We start from the raw sequence: 23,357 nt of genomic DNA on the forward strand, positions 1-23,357 counted from the left end.
GATCAAGTGAAGGCACGCACAGCATGTGTAGCGAGTGTTCCCATGAAGTTAAAGTGGGCACGATGAGTGAGGACCAAATTGCACTTTGTGCAGTGCTACGTTTTTTATGGAAAAACTACTAAACGCAAAAGCGGCAGCGGAGGAAATTTGTCGTGTGGAGAACGAAGAAGTGGTGAATCGATCAGCAGCTTCCCGTTGGTTTAAAAAAATTGCTTCAGGTGATCTACGCCTCGCGGACAAGGCCCGCACGGGGTGACCTCCGATGGACATTAACGAGTCTCTGCAGGATGCTGTGAATGCTACACCACAATCCAGTACACGTGTGTTAGCAAGACTGGTTGGGGCATCCAAATCGACAGTAAACCGTCGCTTGCATGACATGGATTACACCAATAAACAACCCCGACAAAGTCCGCATGAACTGACAGAGGTGAAGGCCAAGCGCAGAGTTGCAATTTGCCAGACATTGCTACAAAACCCACATGATCTTTGTTGTTGGAGGAGAATTGTGACAGGAGACGAGAAGTGGGTGTTTCTGAAAACCCTGATACACGTAAACAGTGGGTGAAAAGAAGACAGGAGGCCATCATCGCCCATGTGAAACAGGACAGATTTGGAAAAAAGCTCATGCTGAGTGTGTGGTGGAATATTGATGAGATTGTCCATTATGAGTTTGTTCCAGAAGGTCATGCTGTAGCAGGTGAACTGTATTCTGAACAATTACGCCAAGTGTATGCCATTCTGAACGGGAAATACCCGGCATTAACGAGGAGGAAGAGGTTTCTGCTGCAAAATGACAATGCTCCCAGTCACCGGTCTCGAAGAGTGACCAACACACTAGCTGAGCTTGACGGATTTGAGTTGTTACCTCATCCCGCCTATAGTATGGAAGTTGCACCATCGGATTACGATTTGTTTCGCTCTCTCTCACATTTCCTGTGTGGTCGGCACTTCAATTCATATGATGAGGTAAATTCTGCCTGTCGTGAGTTTTTCAATTCTAAACCTGCCACCTGGTATCTCCATCAGATTGAACTGTTGTCACAGAGATGGGTGAAGTTATTGAGTATGGAGGGCTGTACTTTGCTGAATAAAGTCTGTCTTTGTTTCTGATATTCTGTGTTTCGTTTTTGCCCTTGTATGGTGCAGGACTTCTGGGACAGCCTGGTATTTTAAATGAAAGCGCAATGCAGGATAAGTCAAAATGATGGACCCGATTACAGAAATGTATTCTGTGAAATATAATAAACATATGTTATTGTGAGACATGCGTTTCGCAAGGTTAACTTTCAAAGTTCAGTTTCCATGCAGTGTTTCCACTTTCTACCGCTAGGAGTCAGCAGCAAGCAGGAAAATGGCATTGACTGGAGAACAGATCTTTCTGTGTGCTTAATTATCATGTGAACAAGTCTGTGATTAGTGTGCAACGGCATTTCCGTACCAAATATTGGAGAGAACCACCTTCGGGGAAAGCCATTCGTAAGTGGTATGAACATTTCAGAGATTCGGGCTGCATCTGTAAACTAAAATCGACTGGGGAAGAGACAGTGGAACGAGTGCGCACATGTTTCGTGCAGAGTCCACAGAAGTCCACCTACCGGGCAGCGAGAGAAATTCAACTTCCACAGAAAACTGTCTGGCAGGTTCTGCGGAAACGTTTACAAATGAAACCCTACCGCTTGCAACTAGTTTAAGCTAGGGATGTGACGAAGCTGAAAATTTACTGATGCCGATGTACTCGCCGATAATTTTTGGAACCGATACCGATGCCGATATTTAACCGATTCCGATACATAAGATTATTAAACAGAAATGGGATGTTATTTTCAGCATGACAAAAATATATTTGCTATGTACATTTCTATTGCATATCATATGTATATACATATAGTATATTCTGAAGAGATGCGAATGTACATTTGCATCTACAAAATGTTATGTGAACCTTTAAGAAGAACATTGATTCTCAAGAGATTAAACATTAGTACACAAGCAGTTCTTTGAAATGCAAAATGAATTCCTGTTATGCCAGATTCAACTTCAGAAACACGAGATTTGGAAGCACTTCAGGAAGTAACCTACTTCTTCTCTTATCACAAATCTGTTTAACAACACTGAACACTCAATCACTGAATACTGATGCAGCAGGTATGCCCAATTATTTTCTCAGGACTTGCTTCAGGTTTGAATATTCATTTTTGAATTTCCAATACAACAGCAGATCCTGGTTCAGCAATGTACTGTTTTATTTCCGATTTATAGTTAGGTTGATCCTCTGAATGAGTTTGCAATAATTTTATTACAAAAACTCTACAATAATGACGAATCATAACCAAATTTTCAATAAATTTTACAAAACTAGAATATAAAACTTATTAGAAGGTAAAAACTCTAGTATAATCTGTACCGGTTTAAATATCGGATTTTTGCCGATTCCGATACCGATGCCGATGTGTCAATTTCGGCCGATTTTCATGCATCTGTAATCGGCTTCGGCACATCCCTAGTTTAAGCCTTAAAAGACACTGATTATGCTTTGTTTGCATCCTTCTGTGCTGATTTCGTCGCATTAATGGAAATTTACAGTGATGAAGCAACTTTTCACCTTTCAGGGAAAGTGAATAGACACAACGTAAGGATTTGGGGAACTGCTAACCCCCATGAATTTGTGGAACAGGAACGTGATTTTCCTAAAGTGAATGCCTTTTGTGCCATTTCCTTGATTTATGGGCCCTTTTTCTTCCATGAACGTACTGTGACAGGACTTGTTTTCCTTGATATGCTGCAACTATGGCTCCTTCCACAGCTTGCAGAGGATAGCGCAGATTTCATTCTCCAATTGGATGGTGCCCCTGCGCATTACCATGGCAGTGTTCAGGAACATATCAATGGGGCATTGGACAACTGTTGAATGTTTTGTTCAGGGAGAAAACAGTCGTACAAAATATTTGATATCTTGTCAATAAAGGGACCAAGGAAGATGTTTTTTTTTAAAAAGGGGGAAAAAAATTAATGTAGGCTGAAAAACTAGTCAATAAAGTGACCAGAAAGGAAAATGTTTTTATAAAGGGAAAAAAAGAGAATGTGGGCTGAAAAAGGTAAAAAAAAAGGGAAATCAAAACCATGTGATCTTGTTGGTGGAAGATAATTATCAACACTGTTGTTATTTATTCCATGATCCGTGTTGAAAAATAAAAAAGGACTTGCCTTTAAAACCCGGTTTCCAGTTATTATAGTTGAGCTGATGTATCGGTTGGATTTTATTTACCAATACCGGCCGATGTTTTCCCAGCATGTGGATCATCTATGTGGTCTGCAAAAATGCTGCACAACACTTTAACGAAGTCTACTTATCCTGTATGTTATGCAAAATTGGAGGTTTCCATTGATTTTGGACCAATATTATGTAAAAAAAAAAAAAAAAACTTTATTTGTGATTCCATAACAGGCATTTTAGCATTCTGATGTAATTTTTAAATATTTTAAAGCAAAACTCATGTAAATTGATGCTTATAATTGGAGTGGAATGCTCCCCCACTAATATTAATCAATATTTTGAACAACTTTTAATTGCTATAATTCTCAAGAATCAGTATTGGTGGGAAATGGTAAGAGTATCGGTGGGAAATGGTAAGAGTATCAATGGGAAATGGTAAGAGTATCGATGGGAAATGGTAAGAGTATCGGTGGGAAATGGTAAGTATTGGTGGGAAATGCTAAGAGTATGGGTATTGGTATGTTGTATCATTTTTCTAGGTTTCAATGAATAATGCATATGTAATTCTGCGACCAACATTCAGAGTATGGTTTTTCTGTGTTGGTAATTTTAATTTTTTCTGACATACTTGTCACCTTATTCTCCCTTGATCTAATTATAAGCCATGAACGTCACATCACAGAAATGAAGGCTCTGTGTGTACTTTGTGCCTCCACTACTGCCATATTTCTTCTGTGAATAGTGACTTCAGGTCCGCTGTTCAGATTGTGGGCCTGACAGAATTTCCAAAATATCCTCTCAAAGCTGAAAGTTTCACATTAATGAAGCAAGTGATATAAAGTATGATAAATATTATTACATATTTTGACATAGTTCGGTGGGACCTCCCCGATGGCATAACACTATGCCATTGCCTTGTGGGGTCCTTGGTTCGATACACAGAGCCATGAATCAATACACAAGCCATATTGGTTTGAATCCCACTTTAAACTGTAGGTCCAGTCCTGATTAGCCTATCTTTTCCTAACGTGGACTTAAGACAAAATCTCAATAACAATAGCAAACATAGTTCAATGATTTAATGTACATACATATTTTAGCTATAAAAATCTGGGCATAGTTAAAAGCTATTTCAGTTCACATTGTGAAACTTCTCATTGAACTGTTTCAGAATGTACGAGGGCAATGTACAACAGTGATTGCAACAAACTCCATGGAAGAAGCAGATGGATTGTGTGATAGGATAGTGATGATGTCCCATGGACGAGTATTTTGCTTTGGATCTCCAAAATTTCTTAAAAATCTCTTTGGTTAGTATGGATTTTGCAGATTTATTGCAAAACTTTGCATTAAGTGTAATAGTTTTTGTGCATGTTGAGTTTTCACTCTTAACAAATCTTGCCCTACACTTCTGGCCTTATTGCAATACAGGGGTTGTGGAGGGGATTGCTAGCCCTCTGAGTAAGTAAGTAAGTAGAGAACTATTTGCTAATCTGAATCATTCCTTGTCATGCAGCTAAAATCATAGGTAAATCTTCACGTTATTATCTTTATATGTGAACTTAATATTTTAAAACTTGGTTATGTGGGATTTTAAATGTGATTGTTTTATATACAGGGTGGTGAAAAAGTTCAGACTTTTAAAAATATTTCAGCAGCATAAAACATGTCTATAAATATATAAATCTAAATCACTAACTTTTCAAAAAAATTTATTAGACTAGTAATAATAGCAAAGAGAAATGAAAATTACAATACATGCTCAAAGTTGCTTCCTTTTGCCTCAGTACATTTGTGAAGCTTACAAAGAATAATTTGGAACAGGGATGTACCTATGACATGTAAGAAGGTAATATATAATAACACATACTATGTGCCAATAATTACAAGCAGAGACTTAGACAATGACAGAGAGAGACAAAAGAAAGATGCAGGCAGTGGAGAGGAAATTTTGAAGGAGTATATTGTGGAAGAATCGAAGGGATAGAATAAGGAATGAGGAGATCCGACAGACAGTGGGTGTGTTAAAGCTTCAGGATAGGATAGATCAGGCACAGATGAGATGGTTTGGACACATGAAGAGGATGGATGCAGAAAGACTACCAGAAAGAGCTTACAATGCACAAGGAGTGGGAATAAGGCCAAGGGGGAGACCAAGATGTCGGTGGAAAGAGCAGATAGCGGAGAATGTTAGGAGAAGAGGACAAGATTGGAATACCGTGGAAAGAGAGGAGTGGTGGAAGACCAGAAAAAATGGAGAGGCTTGACTTCTACGCCGACCCAGCCTGAGGCAGGAAACGGCAAAGAATGATGGTGATGACATTTGTGAAGTCAACTCAGAAAATTGTTGACAATGGTCGGACACTGTTCGACAGAAAATTTGTCCCATGCACGTCGTAAAGCTATTTTGGGTGTGTCCACTGATTTGTACTGAACACGGGATGCTCAAGCATCGACCACACATGACATTCAAGTCCCTGCAAATTTGAAGGCCAAATGTCTCGTCCCCAAAACCATGAAACAGTTCTTCACACATTGTAATTGTTGATCTAATCTAGCTGAATGCAGTCAGTCTTTCTGAATTGCGAATCTTCTTCCCTGCCCATAGTACCAAAATGCCACTGAGGATGTTTTTGCTAATAGATAGCATGTTGATTTTAACATTCTGAATTATGAACACGAAGGTGCTTTTTCCGTTGCTCAAATGCCTCCCAAAACTATCACAGGTACTGTAAAACAACAGTGAGCGACAACTTCTGCAGCAACAGAATTCTTCCGTCCCTTCTTCAGTAATTGACATTGGTTTTGATAATTGTGTACGCCCTACAATCAGGCACGTGCCCAGGATTTTCATAAGGGGGGGGGGGTTATGAATCCAACACATTTTCCAGTTCACAGGTCAAATTTCTTGTAATAAATTTGATAATTAATATACTTTGGTTTTACCCCAATGAACGCAATCAATGTATTTGCTATGGATGCTTCATGTTTTTATTTTTTAAGTCACACTTGTGATAAGAAGAAAAGCATCATATAAAAGCACCTGCTTGAATATTTCCAAATTATTAATATTTCATATTTAATTGCTCAAATATAATTTTCAAACAAAAAATATGTACACTCAACATTGTAACAACATTAAAGAGATTAAGACTACTTGATGTCTTAAATACAGTAATAAATAAGGTACCACAGTTCAACAATTTAAATTCTGAAATTTAGGCATCAAGGTTTCTGTGCGAGTTCTGGCAATATGTCGTCACAAGTAACTTTTATATCCCGGTGAATGTTCAGAGCAGCTAACCCATTTAATCTTTCTTCGCAAATGGTATTTTGAAGATAGGTCTTCAACCGCCTCAAAGTTGAGAATGATTTCTCATTTGATGTTGTAGTTACCGGGATTGTACATAATATGCGCACACATGTGTTTACCCAGGGAAATATTACTTCACATATCAATGCTTCAAGAGCATTTACTGGACGTGTTTGCATTGCTGCAAGATGACGATACCACAGTCTCATTTCAGTGGGAGCGTTGTCGCCTTTTAATCAAGGTGTCCCGGGTTCGATACCCAGTGGAGGCTCATAGTGGTTCGGATCTCACTTTAAACTTTAGGTCCAGTCCCGATTAGCCTTACTGTGCATAAAGTGGATTTAAAACATCAATTCAATCAACATTGTACTTGTTGTGGAGATGATTTTGCTAAATATTGTGTACATTTTTGGCATTGTATTGTTTTGTATTGATCAAAACATTTGTTTGACAGTCGCCAAACAAATACAAACCCCTTCAGTAATTAACAATTTCTACTACAGTGTCATTAATATGTCATATTCATTTTCATATTAGGTCTATGGAGATGAATTTTGTATGTTGTTAACGTTATGGAACTGCGAAACCAACTGTTGAAAGGGCCACTCACCCCCCCCCCCCCCTCCCCTTCCAAATCCCAGCACCGCACCGCAGGATCTGTCACTGAGCCTGACAAAATCTTGCCAGATAGTGCTCGAAATGGAAATTCCTAGCCGAAAAGGGAGGGGATATTTGATCGATTTTGGAGATACGAGGGACTACATCCTTGTATGGATCAACATGGAGACAATACAGTAGGTGGAGGATGCTCAATATGCAAATTATTCTAATTGGGGGTATGCTTTGTAAAACTTTCTTAACTGGAGGCAGCATCCCCTATTTCGACCACTGATGGCAGAAAAGATGCTTTCAGAAAATGAATTTATTACTGCACACACACATATTACTTATTGTATTTGTTGCGTTTGTACAAGAGAAATATTCAGAAGATTTGTAAGGAATATTTACAGTTCATAGGATGCCTACCTAGTCTATCCCGTGTCATAATATAAATTTTATCCCTTTCTTACAAAATAATAAAACTGTCCATGGCAACCGTGATTTTATAATGTGGTCGCATACATATATAGTATCACCAAGCTTTCTGTGACCTCGGAAAATACAGTAACCACAGGCTTCCCCGTGGCTTTAACTAGCGACACTAGTGCCACTGCTCCGACGCCAGGGTTTCAAATGCCTTGGTGGATCTATAAGATAGTAATATCGTTTTTCGAGGGTTCGTGAACAAAACAAAAAGTAAATGGTTTTAAAGTCCATTTTATATTCAGATACGTTAATCGGGACTGGACTTAAAATTTCAATCGGGACACTGTGCAATGCATCTTCACAGGGGATCAAACCCAGGACCTCTTTGATTACACCGCCATCGGTGAGGCCCCTGAAATCAATGAGGAAACTTGTTCATCTTAATGTTCTCTCGCCCTGTGAAAGTTTATTGGTGATATAGGGTGACATCCTACACACGTCTTCCAGACATACACATGCGGGAATCCCCCCTCCCCTGCACACACACATTTGTATGCTTACAGCACATGCTGTGCCCTCCCAGAAAAACAATTCTAAATCCGCCTATGGATATATGTGCTATCAAATAAGGAACGTCACTTACCTCGAGAGTTCCTTGACATAATTTTGCAACAAGGTTTCCAATATCTTGTTATGCCTTCTTGTTGAATATCAGAGTCTGAAAGTTCGCACGTTTCACTCTTGCAATTCGGATGGAATTTCTCTGAACTTAAATCGACCTTTTCTGACGTTCTATTTGTGGAAGGTGAAGCTTCAACTTCCATTTTTTGTTTATTTTGGAAATAATCTAATACGTATTTCTCCTCTTTTCTCTATCCATCTTTAGTTCCACGTCAAAAATCTATTACACACGCAGAAACGTAACACACAACACGACCACTTCGACTTGCTACCTTGCAGACTGCAACTCGCTACAACCCCAGTGAACACCAGGACTTGGGACAAAGATACGGGGCGAGTGTTTGTGGTTCCGGGAAGTCGAATGTCTGAACCATACATCCAGCTTGGTCCAGCTCAAATTACGTCACCAGTGTTGACAGCAACCAGTAGTGTCAGTGTCAGTAGTGTTGGCAACTGCTAAATTATTTACGCAGAAATTCAAGTGAGATCTTTCACAAATGTTACAAGAAAATTCAATAAACTGAAGGCTGGAAATTGGTTGAGAAAAAAAAATCTAATTTGTAAAGAGCACAAGAGTAAAATGTATAATATTTTGGCATATTAATTGTTTTTATTTTGTTTATGAAACTGACTGGGCCAGTTGGGCTATATAATGCATCCCTCACCCCTCCCTTCCTCCCGGCATGCTATTGTACAAAACATCGCTTGCCTCCTTTGTAAAACCATGCTTCGCTACTGCCTGCAACAATTATTATTATTATTATTATTATAATTATTGATATTTTGAAATAAATATGCATCCAGGTGCGATATAAGATTTTGACTTACTTTGCCTACTAATTGTAGTGATTGAAATCTCACAGAACTTTGCTCTGCTGGCATAAATGGTATAAGAAGGTGAAAGAAAGAAAAGGGAAGTTAGCAGTACTGTTGTAACAGGAAAGGGAGGGTCATTCTCCTAAGAGGGTCATCGTGGGTGAAAGAAAGGGAAGGAGGGATTCCTTCAGTTCGCATTCCAAGGGCTCTTTTCTTGACCATACTGAGAAGGAAATTCTCCTTCCTTTTCAGTGACTAAGGAATGAATGAATGCCTGTGCATTGCTGTAACTCAACTACAATATTATCAAATGTAATTGAAGAAGCAAATACATTTCTCATTGTCAAATGTAAACATTTTACAATATTCGCGATTTGGTACTCAAACACATTTATGAAATAAAATTTATTTTTGCTTTGAATTTTTTTAAATGATGAAACCAACCCCCCCTGGACACGCCACTGCCCACAATGAAAATCTTCTCATCAGTAAAAGTAACTTTTTGAAGATGGTCACCAGCGGCCAACCAAAGCAAATGTTGTGCTTTTTCCACCTGATTTTGTTTCATTTCATTGGTGAGGAAGTGAATGCAATTACACTTTCTAGTCTAAAATTAAATGAGGAATACAATCATACAGCTAGTATTTAAATAAAAATGTAAATAACACCAGAAAAATAGCACAAAACAAGTCTTCGAACTCTTTTGCCACCCTGTACTGAGACCAAACTTTTTTGCCATCCTGTACTGTGACCTTCTTTCAGGCGTATTCATATGCACTAATTGCCCTAATGATTGGGTCTGGAAATTTTATTTGGTTGGACTGGAAACCAGGAAAAGTCTGAGAAGTTTATGAAATTGTTGACACTGAATCTATGATCCAGAAAAAATGGAATTTACGGATTACATCAACGAGAATCATAGGAGTGATGTGATTTCCTACGAAAACCTTTCAGTTTGTTTGCATTTTTTTTTATTGAGGAATTTTATTAAATTTTATATTCTTCTTGTGGTGCATCACTAAATGAACAAAATTGTCAGTTGTATGTATGTAATGTAATATTCATAATAATTTACTTTAGTATTTGCAGGAGTACACTAGTAAGGGAACTATCATAGTATTTCTGGCTTTCTTTTTATGCTTTATAGGCTCCGGATACAGATTATATTTAATTAAAGAATATGATTGCAATGCTGCCAAAGTGGATGAAGTTGTGAAGTTCTTTGTCCCTGAAGCTGAACTAAGAACAGAAGGGAGAACACAGCTGCAATATATCTTACCTGCTGATAAGACGAATGCATTTCCTGCACTTTTTGATTATTTAGAAGTGTACAAAAATGATGTAGGAATTGAAAGATTTGATTTAACATTTACAACATTATCTGATGTGTTTTTGAAGTAAGTGATAAGTACCAAGTACAGTCACGGACACTGCCGGCTTGTAATGAATACATTGACTTTCAATGGAATCGTTACAAGCCGGCAGTGTCCGTGACTGTACAAGGAAATGCTTTATCGCCTTTATTTTTTAATTTAGTCTTAGAATATGCAGTCAGGAAGGTGCAAGAAAACACAGAAGGGCTGAATTTCAATAATTTTTCTTGTATGTACGCATTGCTTGCATTGTAGAATTATTTCTCTTGTAGTCTACGGTTGTTGTAGACAACAACATTTGAATATTGCAGTATTTTTCAGTACACATGCATGAATTTAAATAGTGTAACTAGGATGTTAGCAGGTGCAGATGATGTAGATATACCTGAGAATGATATCAATACAGTTAATAATATTACGGAAATACTTATCTTCTCCCCCGAGTTCAAGATTAATGGTTATGAATGAGGACACTTAGCTTACTAAGGCCATGTCCGAATCAGCAATGTCGCCCAGAGCACCATTCCACCCACAGAATCTACCCACCGATGTCCAAATTCTCGGCATAGGTAGAGTTGGAGGGGAGAGGTGGGAAGCATGACAGGTACACAATTCAACTCACTTATCCCTGCACTTGGCAGCCATATTGCAACTTTCACTTTGCAGAGGCAACATTTATTAAATAGACGATGTAAAACTCAGTGCTACTTTGATATTTTATCGATAACACTGTATGTAGAAAAATTGATAGAGTAGAAATCACATGCCACATTTTTAATATGAGTAGTAAATAGGTAGAAATCATTGTGATGTTTGGTTAGCATTTGCCCTCTGTGCGCCTGCGCCCCAGAGCGGTGTGGGTGTTGTTTGAGCTGACACCTGGTTGGAAAAGTGGCAATTGTGCTGCAATGGACTTGTAGATTCAGACGATTTTGATGACATAGGAAAGCAACGGGAGAGAACATGATGGAGCATGTGCCAATTTGGACATGGCGTGAAATTTTTAAAATTAGATTAACAATCAGCTTTTTTTCTTATTATAAATTTTCAGCAGGCAGAGTGGTAGTCGATGCCAGACCACTACATGAGGTATTTATTTCCTTGCTAGAATATTGTTGTATGTTGTTGAGAGTAGAGAAATTCCACGGTAATTATTGCAGTTCATTTTATCACCTTTTTTAGACATGGGAACAATTATGGATTCTTTCCACTGTTGAGGGATTTCTTCTTTATTCCATATTAAACAAATTAATTTATGAATTTGACATATTAATGAATTTCCACCATATTTAATTAACTCAGCTGGTATTAAATCAATGCCAGGTGCTTTGATATTCTTTAGCCTTTTAATAGCATCTTTAACTTCAGTCAAGTTAGGTTCTGGAACTAAAAGTTCTGCTGTGTGGACTTCATTTACTTCTGATTTATCTCCTACATGGACATTTAAAAGGTCATTAAAGTAGTTCTTCCATCAATTTAGAATATCGCTTGGGTCAGATAGAAAATCACCGTCTTTATCTTTTATCAAGTTTACTTTAGGTTCCCTTACATTGAAAGAGGAACATTAATTGAGAGTATTTGAAAATAAGATCCTTAGGAAAATCTTTGGACCTAAAAGGGATGAGGAAACACGTGAGTGGAGAAGGTTACATAAGTAGTGTATATTGGTTGTTTCAAAATAGTACTTAGTAGGTATGGTCTTTTTTTACCAATTGAATATCACTTTTTGACATATTTTGACAATTTTTTGTCGATGTTTTAGCGTTTAGCGATGTTTTAGTACAAATTTTCACTATACTCATTTTTCCCCCACTCGTACTTGGTAGGTATATCATGATGTTACGTGATACAACTTAACCTATCCTTTTTTTACGATTATTTAATTTTTTTACGATCCTAAGTGATATAACTTAACCTATCATTTTTTTTATTTAGGTACTGTTTGAACGTTATTATTTGAGGATCATATTTTGTAGGTATTTTTTTCATCAATCGAATATAAGTTTTTGACATATTTTGACAATTTTTTGTCGATGTTATAGCGTTTAGCGATGTTTTAGTACAAATTTTCACTGCACTCATTTTTCCCCCACTCGTACTTGGTAGGTATATCACGATGTTACGTGATATAACTTAACCTATCTTTTTTTTTACGATTTTTTAATTTTCTTACGATCCTAAGTGATATAACTTAACCTATCATTTTTTTTATTTACGCACCGAACTAACCTACAAGGGGGACTCCGTTTGTTTTAATATTTCAGTATTATAAGGTTTTCACAAATTTTATATAACCTAAAATGTGTTGGATGTTGATTTTTAGTATGTGGCAATTTTTTATGAATTTAAAACTGCTCTGTGACCCTCTCGTTCTTCACGTCGTAGGCGAAGGACTTCTCTGCAATCAGGATGACACTGCATAGGGTATCCTCGGGCAAGGCATCGTGGAACTCGCAAACACCCAACTCTACAAAAATTCTACTATATGATCTTTCACTGGCTAAGCTAACCTACAAATAGGAATTGGTAGCACTGACTTATAAACCCACTGGGTCTTCTTGGCATGTTTTTTCATGATGTGTTGCCAGGCTATTGGGCATCTTGGCGTATACAATGTATATATTTTTGAGGGGGAGGGGTTATAGCTTTTTATGCTGTACGAATACTAAAAACTTGACAGTGACAACCAACAGAGTAGGTAAACCTACATGCAGAAACTGGCAACACTAGTTTCTGACAGTGAATTTGAAATAAAATATTAAACAAAATACATGAGTAAGCACTGTGATTACAAATAATACCAGTGTTATGCCCCCAACTCCAACTGGGCAACTGGGGGAAATAATTGTACAACAATTTGTACCTAATTGTACAATACTTGTACCTAATTGAGAGAGCCTTCTCGTAACTTACTTCATGCACAATTTATATGATTTTACAACTGTGAAAAGAAAGCATATGTGTTCTGTATGCACATATTCATTCTTATTTTTCGAAGTTGAATGGAAGCACGTGTTTTTTACGCTCTCGTAATACTGACCTTGCCCCAGTGATTTTAAATTGCTTCCATCCGGGTTTTTTTTCTGTGCTATTTCCGCGTGCACGCAACATTCGCTTTGAATAGACAGAAGGAGTTTTAGTATAGCAGACTCCGAGTTTACAATTTATTAAATTAAACAATAATTTATGTAAGAATATACTTGTACTTACCGAACACAAAATAATAAAAAGCACATGTGAATCTTTGCGTGCGTTCATGTTATATGACGACTGAGTAAAAAATAATGTTGACTCCCCGAAAGATAAAAGTTCCTGGTTCGACATCAGATGCATGCAAATTTTATGTTTTGCTCTCCAAAATCTTGATTTTTATGTTTGTGCTATTTGTCATACAGCAGAGGAGAAGAGGGGAGAGGGGAGGAGAGGGGGTACTATTAGCGCCATCTATTAGCAAACAATAGAAATAAAAAAGTAGGGTCAAACTTTTTCAACACCCAAAAATTTTAAACGTCCTCGTTTAGTAATACGATCAGCAGAAGACGTTTGAAAGAGTACTCTTAGTCGAGAAAGCTAATTGCTAGGGCCCATATATTGCTAAAATGTTCTTTGATTTGCATATTTCTCATACCGCCATATGTTGTTCTAGTTGACTTCTTCCAAAAAAATGCTAATTAGCGAGAGTTAATTAAGCCAGGCAAGTAAAAGAAGCAAATAGGACAATATGTGGCGGCGTGGAAATATGTAAAAATTCGATAAAATTCGAATTAAAATTGGAGGATATTTTGCATTTTTTTCCTATAATGTACAAAACATTTACCGTACATAATTTTTTCTATTTACAACAGTATAAAATAAGAGAAATGTGTGACAATATCCATATTAATTAGGAAGGTGTGTTGTATGCTAGGTTAGCTAATTGCGTCTTCTACAGCTTCACTCTATAGAGGAAAAATGGAAAAAGAGAGCTCTACAAAAACTAACGCTCTTAACAATATTGTACGCCCCGTGAAAATTATATATAAATAAGGCATAAGTGTATTATCTGCTTTCATGTCAGATTTTACCGACCTGTGAGCTGTAGTGTTTAGGCGACAAACGGCTCGCTCAAATATAATACCGTTGACAATATTGAACGCCCCGTGAAAATTATATATAAATAAGGCATAAGCGTATTATCTGCTTTCATGTCAGATTTTACCGACCTGTGAGCTGTAGTGTTTAGGCGACAAGCGGCTCGCTCAAATATAATACCGTTGACAATATTGAACGCCCCCGTGAAAATTATATATAAATAAGGCATAAGCGTATTATCTGCTTTCATGTCAGATTTTCCCGACCTGCGAGCTGTAGTGTTTAGGCGACAAGCGACGTGCTCTAATATGATACCGTTGACAATATTGAACGCCCCCGAGAAAATTATATATAAATAAGGCATAAGCGTATTACCTGCTTTCATGTCAGATTTTCCCGACCTGTGAGCTGTAGTGTTTAGGCGACAAGCGACGTGCTCTAATATGATACTGTTGACAATATTGAACGCCCCCGTGAAAATTATATATAAATAAGGCATAAACGTATTATCTGCTTTCATGTCAGATTTTCCCGACCTGTGAGCTGTAGTGTTTAGGCGACAAGCGACGTGCTCTAATATGATACCGTTGACAATGTTGAATGCCCCGTGAAAATTATATATAAATAAGGCATAAACGTATTATCTGCTTTCATGTCAGATTTTCCCGACCTGTGAGCTGTAGTGTTTAGGCGACAAGCGCCGCGCTCTAATATGATACCGTTGACAATATTGAACGCCCCGTGAAAATTATATATAAATAAGGCATAGGCGTATTATCTGCTTTCATGTCAGATTTTACCGACCTGTGAGCTGTAGTGTTTAGGCGACAGGCGACGTGCTCTAATATGATACCGTTGACAATATTGAACGCCCCGAGAAAATTCTATATAAAATAACATACCTGAAAATTATATTCACAGTAGATTTATTTTTTGAGTTTTGTAATTACCCCAAGAAATTCTATATAAAATAACATACCTGAAAATTGTATTTACAGTAGATTGAATTCTTGAGTTTTTGTATTCGCACACAAGAAATTCTATATAAATAACATACCTGAAATTCTATATACAGTAGATTGAATTTTTGAGTTTTGTAATCACTCCAAGAAATTCTATATAAAATAACATACCTGAAAATTGTGTCGCTATATACTAGACTTTTTGATTTCTGTGATTTTGGAGAAAACAATGGCATCCACCGCCAGTTTCAATCGTAAAAATGATAAAACTGAATGTGTTACTTGTGGGAAGCTAATCTCAAGGAACAATTTATCGGTACACAGGGCAAGATGTAGCGAAACAGGTTCGAGAATTAATCGTTCGTTACCTTCTAAGCCATGTGCTCGATGCGGAAAAATAATCAGCATTACAAATTTAAGTAAACATCTCAAAATTTGCAAACCATCGACCGAACAAGGAACATCGAAAAGGAAAATCGATAATTCAGAAACGGAAGCTTCCACTTCCAAGCAAATTAAATTATCTAATGAACGCAAACCAATTAGATCTGCATTTAACGACCAACTCCAGGATTTTTCAATTAAGTCAGAACCAGGTCGTGACATCCTTAGTTTCTTGGATGAAACGAAAACATCTGTACTAAATATTTTAAAAGATAAACTTGAAAACAACTCTATAAAAGTATACGTTGTTCTGTTTTCCGAATACAAGAAAGTTGATGGCACAACGAGTATTTTTTATCATCGTACAAAAAACCAGACTCTTTATTTGGCGGACGTCGAAAATTTGGACAACTTCTATTATAAAGTTTCCAACGAGCTGGTTAGCAAACATGACGATTTCGAGGCTAAAGGGTCGGGATGGTCTCTATGTGGAAGTCCTCACACGTTAACTGTTTACGTGAACCGATTCTCGCCTCTTCGAGCTTCCAGCTACGTTCCTCTTCCACCGAACATTCAACACAAGAGGGCTGTGTTAAATATACAGAACAGCGATAACAAGTGTTTTCTCTGGTGTGTGTTGGCTGCACTGCATCCTGTTCATTGCAAAAATAATCCACAGTGGGTTGGACATTACAAACAATACGAGACCGACTTTCAAAGTGTAATGTCTGACATTGAATACCCGGTGACATTGTCGGATATAACAAAGTTCGAAAATCGTACAGGAAAACGCATCGCTATTAATGTGTATTCCTTCACGTCAGATAAATATCTCGTGCACCCTGTCAGGATAAGCGATATCGACGATGACGATGCCTGTGTAATAAATCTCCTTCTAATTTCCAACGAGGATGTTCATCACTATACGCTAATTCGTTCACTATCACGTTTGGTCAGAAGTCAATCAACCAAGCATGCAAACAACATCGAAGTTTGCCCGAGATGCCTAACCACGTTCGACGATCGAAAACAACTCGATTATCGAAATTACACCGGACGTCAAATTGCTCTGGAGAAACTTGCCGAACATAAAATTTATTGCGGCGACAACAGACCGGCTAGAATGTTGATGCCCGAAACGAACGAAGTCGAAGAATTCAAAATGCACAAGGCATTGTTGGAACATCCCGCAATCATCGTCGCAGATTTCGAGGCGTTCCTCAAACCACTCTCCTACTGCGAACCGGATCCTGAAATTTCCTCCACAACGCCGTACCAGCTTCATCAACCTAATAGTTTCGGCTATGTTGTTGTGCGACGTGATAAAATAAATGAAGCATATATATACCGCGGGCCAAATGTAATCGAACACTTCCTGGAAAAAATGGTGGAGGAGGTTGAGGTAATTGGTAGCGTACTGCTTACATCAAAACCGATGGCACCTTTAACTGAAAATGAACTTCAAAATTACAATTCCACTGAGGTGTGTCCGGTATGTGATCAAAGTTTCACTGATGAGAACAAAAAAATATTCCACCACGATCATTTCAGCGGAAACTACATAGGTGGAATTTGCAACACGTGCAATCTTAAAATCCAGAAACCTAAATTCATCCCCATATTCTTTCACAACGGAAGCGGATATGATTTTCACCACCTGGTGAGACATCTTGGCTACGATCCGAAACGTATAGGTGTCTTGGCCGAGAATGAAGAACGTTACATTAGTCTCAGCAAGCAAGTGTCGATTCCGGGAACGAAAAATACAATCGAGATGCGCTTCCTGGATTCGTATAGATTTCTCTCTGCAAGTCTGGATGCTTTAGCGAACAAACTCACCGACGATCAATTTAAAATAACTAGAGCTAGTTTTCCCAACGTAGACATAGAACTCGTTAGACGTAAAGGGGTTTATCCTTACGAATATGTTAGTGATGGTTCTAAATTTAACGACGACGCTCTTCCACTTCCAAGAGAATTTTACAGCAGACTCAGAGAGAAACGAATCGCGGAAGAAGAATACCAACACGCGCAACTCATGTGGGAGAAATTAGAATGTAGGACACTCGGAGACTACCACGACGCATACTTAAAATTGGATGTGACGATACTCGCGGATGTTTTTCAAGCGTTCAGGAAAACGGCAACGAATATTTATAAATTAGATCCAGCATATTTCTACAGTCTACCGGGATTAGCGTGGTCGGCAATGTTATTCCAGACAAAGGTCAAGCTGGAACTGATATCGGACGTTGACATGTTGCTATTCATCGAAAGAGGGATACGAGGTGGAATGGTGCAATGCGTACAGAGACATGCAAAAGCTAATAACGTACACATGAAAGAAGATTACGATTCAAATCGAGCATCGAATTACATCTTCTACGCTGACGTTAATAATCTCTACGGACATGCCATGGTTCAGAAACTTCCTTACGGGGGATTCGAATGGTTAGATCCCACTTCGATAGATATTATTCATTTCGACGATAGCGAGTGTGGTTTCTTCGCAGAGGTAGATCTCCAATTCTCCGACCACCTGCACGACACGTTTTCGGATTTGCCTCCGACTCCCGAAATCAAATGTCCACCCGACTCGGTTCAAGACAAGCTTTTGTTAACATTGGATCCTAAACAGAGATACGTCGTCCACTACAAGAATCTCCGGTTTTTGATTGGGAAGGGTGTTCAGATAGTGAATGTTAGACGAATACTAAAGTTTAAACATTCCACGTGGTTAAGATCTTACATAGAAACTAACACACAACATAGAACAGCTGCCACTTCCGATTTAGACAAGGACTTCTTTAAATTAATGAACAATGCGGTGTACGGAAAGACCATGGAGAATGTTAGAAAGCACGTAGACGTGAAATTAATTTCCGATAAGAATAAATGTCGGAAGTGGATAGCCGATCCTAGATTCAAGTCGAGAAAAATTTACAACGAGAATTTAGCACTTTTCAATCTACATATAAAATTGATGAAATTCAGAAAACCAATTTACGTTGGCGCAACGGTTCTCGACTTGTCGAAACTTTACATGTTCGAATTTCATTATGACGTGATGAAACCCTTCTACAATGATAAAATATCACTTTTGTACACGGACACCGACAGCTTCATTTACAGCATACAAACACCCAACCTATACGAAGACATAAAAAATCCTTCCATGCTTGAGTATTTCGATACTTCTGCGTACCCTCAACCCAACAGATTTGGAATTCCTTCCCTCAACAAAAAAGTCCTAGGTAAGCTGAAAGATGAATGTAACGGTGATATTATTGTCGAGTTCGCGGGTTTGCGTTCGAAGATGTATGCCATAAAAACAGAGAGTAGTGTTACGAAGAAAGCAAAAGGTGTGGGCAAAAATACGGTGGAGGACAAACTCACCTTCCACGATTACATCGATTGCCTTTACTCGCAATCGATGATACTAAGCATAGAACAAAGAATCCAGAGCGTCAACCATGTGATTACAACAAACGAAGTTAGGAAAATTGCCCTGGATCTCAACGACGACAAGAGGTGCGTCCTCGAGTGTGGTATTCACACATTGCCTTGGGGACATCGTCGTTTAGAAATAAATAAGAATTGCGCACAGTGCAAATAATTAGCACTCACCACCACACACAACAATTTTTACTAACTCAAAAAAAAACCTTTTGTTACTCAGTAAAAAAAACACTGACTGTCATTACAAAATAAAACTATGCTCGTATCCTTAAATAACCAGCATGCCTATGAACTTGTTCGGTTTCAAAAAACAGATCATCATGGAAACCATACCAGATCATGAAGTCTTACCTTCCGTGTTACCTAAACTCAACGGTCTGTTGATCATTCACCTCAACAGCATTTGGACGAAACTGAATGACGATGTGGGCAAGATGTTTTATGTTTTTAATAACAATTTACATTTCTACGAAATTCCGATCGACGGGAAACTTCAAATCACCGTGAATCCGGAAAACGCAGGCGAAACCAAAATTTCTACCGGCAAGAACATTTTTCGAATCAAGCACGACAAGATGCTTTCTAACATTACGTACGATGTGTCTGCAGGAGATTATTTTTACATAGAACTCCTCGGAGATTACGACAAACTTATTCCTCTCTTCGTAGAATTACGAATCGTCTATCCTATTATAAATAACCGTTAACCAAAAATGCCTAACGATATTTTCGGCAACACCAAGCGTGTGGACCACGCAGAAGAGATTCTCATGTTGGACATTCGAGTTAAGAAGTTGAGGACCGATTTGATCGCTTTGCAGGAAACCTTAAACAAAAGTTTAGAGTCGGAAATCGCTACGCTCCAAACGCAATGTCTCGACCCCATTCTGAAAATCGATTCCGAACTGAAAACGCTCATAAAAAATTATGTCGACGTACCTTCTTACGACAACGTTCAAAATATACAGTTGAGCGTGGATTCGCTTCAAAATGATTTGGCCAAATTACAGCAATTTCAATCGAAAAATGAAGATTTGGAAAAATTGAAACTCGAAATCGAAGAACGAACTTCCGCAATAGAAAAGAATTTCTCTGAACTTCAAACCGTCGTGAACGATATTGATGTAGAACGCTTGCATGTCGTTGTTTCCAAATTACAAGAAGAATTCACCAGCACGTTGGAAGAAATTAAATCCAAGTTGCAGACTTTGGAAGATACCATGACGAACCTACCATCGTCGGACGAACTGCAGGTCATCGGTAAAAGCGTCGCGAACATAAAAATTCAATTGGAGGCCTATCGAGATTTCGAACACATTCAAACCACCATCGCTACGCTTCAGGCGTCCTTGGAATTGATCAACGAAGAAATTAAAAATATTCACGCTGAAGCGAGAGCGTTGACGAGCATTCAAGACACGTTGAGCACGGTTCAGCAGAAGATCGAATATTTAGAAAATTTGAACGTCGAAACGAATCTCGCTCATTTTCATCACGTACTCGACAACATACAGGGTGACTTGGAATCGTTACGGACGAGCGTGCCTTCGAGCGAAGATTTGGAAAAATTGAAAACGGCGGTGACGGCACTATCCGATTCGAACGACATCAAAAGTTCATTGAGCGATCTCGAGAGTAAAGTGGCCAATCTCCCCACCTCCAAAGAATTGCACGCTTTGAAAAGAAACATATCTCGAATGCTGAAACGACTGGAAACGGAAACGGCGAACGTGGAACAGATTCGAGACGAAATTAGTTCGCTGGTGTCGACGCTGCCCACTTCGCAGAGCGTCGCCGACCTTCACACGCAGTTTACAGAGATGCGAAGCATCGTGAACGATCTTACCGAGAAGAGCTCGAAATTGAATCAAGTCGAGAACCTTCAGAACATCGTCGCCAACATCAGAGATCAAGTTGGAGTGCTGGAATCCACGCAGGAATCGACGCTGGCTTCTTTCGGTGCCAAGTTGCAAGAACTCAACGAAAACTACAAGCAGTTGAACGTGGAAGTGAAAATCAAACCGTCGTTTTCTGCCGTAACGGATACCATAGTCGAGCATTTGCTGCCCATCGAAAATAAACTCGGACAAGTTCACAGTAATCTGCTCGGCGTCGACACTAAATTCGCCAAACTGCATTCTCTGCAAGCCATCGAAATCAACAGCGTACCCAATCAACAGAGAATCTCCACGTTCGTCGAAGGTAACAAACTGTACATGTTGCATCCTTATCATCCGTACTACAAGTTTCTCCTCGATGGCACGATTCAGATAAACGAATTTTCGTACTGGTCTCACGGCAGAAAAGCTAGCGTTCCCACCATGACTTTGATATCGAATCGTGGTGTCCAGAAAGCAGGAAACATTCCTCTGGCACGTTGGAACGAAACGCGCAACATATATGAAATACACGAAGACGAAGATCTCACTGTTTTCGACGTGAGTGCCGGCGATAAGCTGATCATTCAAAACACGAGCGAAGTGCCACCTTCTTTGAATCCCATCACGCTTGTGCTTCTCTTGAAACGTAATCTCTAAACAAAAAATGTCTAGGCAAGCCATCGTCGAAGAATTGCATAAACCTGCACGCCGCAACTACGAACGTTTGGCTGTGGTAACCAAGGGCATCGACGACCTCTGGCAAAGTGACCTCGTGGAGATGAGTAGCGGCAATTTGAAAAACGTGCATAAATTGAACAAGGGCAACAAGTACCTCCTCACCGTCATAGACACGTTTTCGAAATTCGCATGGGCTCTACCTTTGAAGGCGAAAACGGGAACGTGCATCACGGAAGCATTCAAATTAATTTTTCGCAAAAGCAGCGGCAGACGACCACGGTTTCTGCAAACGGACAACGGTAAAGAATTTTACAACGTCGTATTCGAAAAATTTATTCAAAAACACAAGATTCGACATTATTCGAGCTTCAGTCACATCAAAGCCAGCATCGTGGAAAGATTCAATCGAACCTTGAAAACACACATGTGGAAACGATTCACGCTTCGGGGAAATTACAAATGGGTCGACATCCTGCCGGAACTCGTCGACACCTATAATGATACGGTACACAGAACGATAGGCATGAAGCCAGCCGACGTTACCAAGTCCGACGAGCAGCGTTTAATTTCTACAGTTTACTGTCCAAAGTACACACCCACGACAAAAAAAGCTAAATACAAAATTGGAGACCGGGTGAGGATCAGCAAATTCAAACGCACCTTCGAGAAGGGATTCACAAAAAATTGGAGCACGGAACTCTTTACGGTGGTTCGAGTTCTACGTGGAAACCGACACACGTATATAATAAAAGATAGTAGCGACGAGATTTTGAAAGGAAGATTTTACGAAGAGGAACTCTCTAAAACAAAACACCCCGACACGTACCTCATCGAGAAAGTATTGCGTAGGAAAGGTGACAAACTTTTGGTCAAATGGCTGGGACTTCCGGAAAAGAGTTGGATCGACGCGGACGAAGTGATCTTGTGAGTACGTGGAACGTGGTGAAGCGTCTACCGGATCCGGAAAGTCAAACGAGAAAGAAAAAGAACGGCGAGTTACTTCCCGACAGCATTCGCTGTCTGATCGTAGGTCCTTCGGGGTGTGGGAAAACGACACTGCTCGTGGACAATTTTCTCCTCGCACCGAATTGGTTAGATTGGAAGAACAGGCACCTGTACGTGTTCTCGAAAAGTTTGGAGCAATCCAAATACCAGCAACTGATGAAACTGTACGATGGTCTGGACATTGCAACGTTCGCCTCGGAAATAAAACCACTCGACGATTGTCGTGAAAATTCAGTTGTTGTGTTCGACGACGCCATCCTGGAAAATCAAAATGAAATTCGCAACTTTTTCACGCAAGGTCGTCACAAAGGAATGGATTGTTTTTATTTAGCTCAAACGTTTTCCAAAATTCCAAAACAGTTAGTGCGCGACAACGCCAATTTCATATGTTTGTTTCGTCAAGATCACACCAACCTCAAGCACGCGTACGATGACTACGTAGGGGGAGACACGAACTACAATCAATTTTCGGAAGGCTGCTCTACTTGCTGG

General features: G+C 39.0%; 1 protein-coding gene across 5 annotated transcripts in view; it reads left to right on the forward strand.

The window, feature by feature from the left end:
• Window positions 1-23,357, forward strand: part of LOC145979339 (phospholipid-transporting ATPase ABCA3-like) — a 193,487-nt gene that overhangs the window by 103,830 nt on the left and 66,300 nt on the right. For 4 of the 5 annotated variants that reach the window (XR_014440776.1, XM_083112199.1, XM_083112200.1 and 1 more), the window contains 2 exons: window positions 4,389-4,527; window positions 10,201-10,450. Coding sequence is in view for 4 of the 5 variants with exons in the window: in XM_083112199.1 (XP_082968325.1) it covers window positions 4,389-4,527; window positions 10,201-10,450 (389 nt within the window). In the remaining variant the exon portion in view is untranslated. The remainder of the gene's footprint in view (window positions 1-4,388; window positions 4,528-10,200; window positions 10,451-23,357) is intronic. The other variant, XM_083112201.1, reaches the window with a different exon arrangement.

This window comes from Lepisma saccharinum, chromosome 26 (assembly GCF_977018435.1).
Source record: "Lepisma saccharinum chromosome 26, izLepSacc3.1, whole genome shotgun sequence".
Classification (NCBI taxonomy): Eukaryota; Metazoa; Arthropoda; class Insecta; order Zygentoma; family Lepismatidae; genus Lepisma; species Lepisma saccharinum.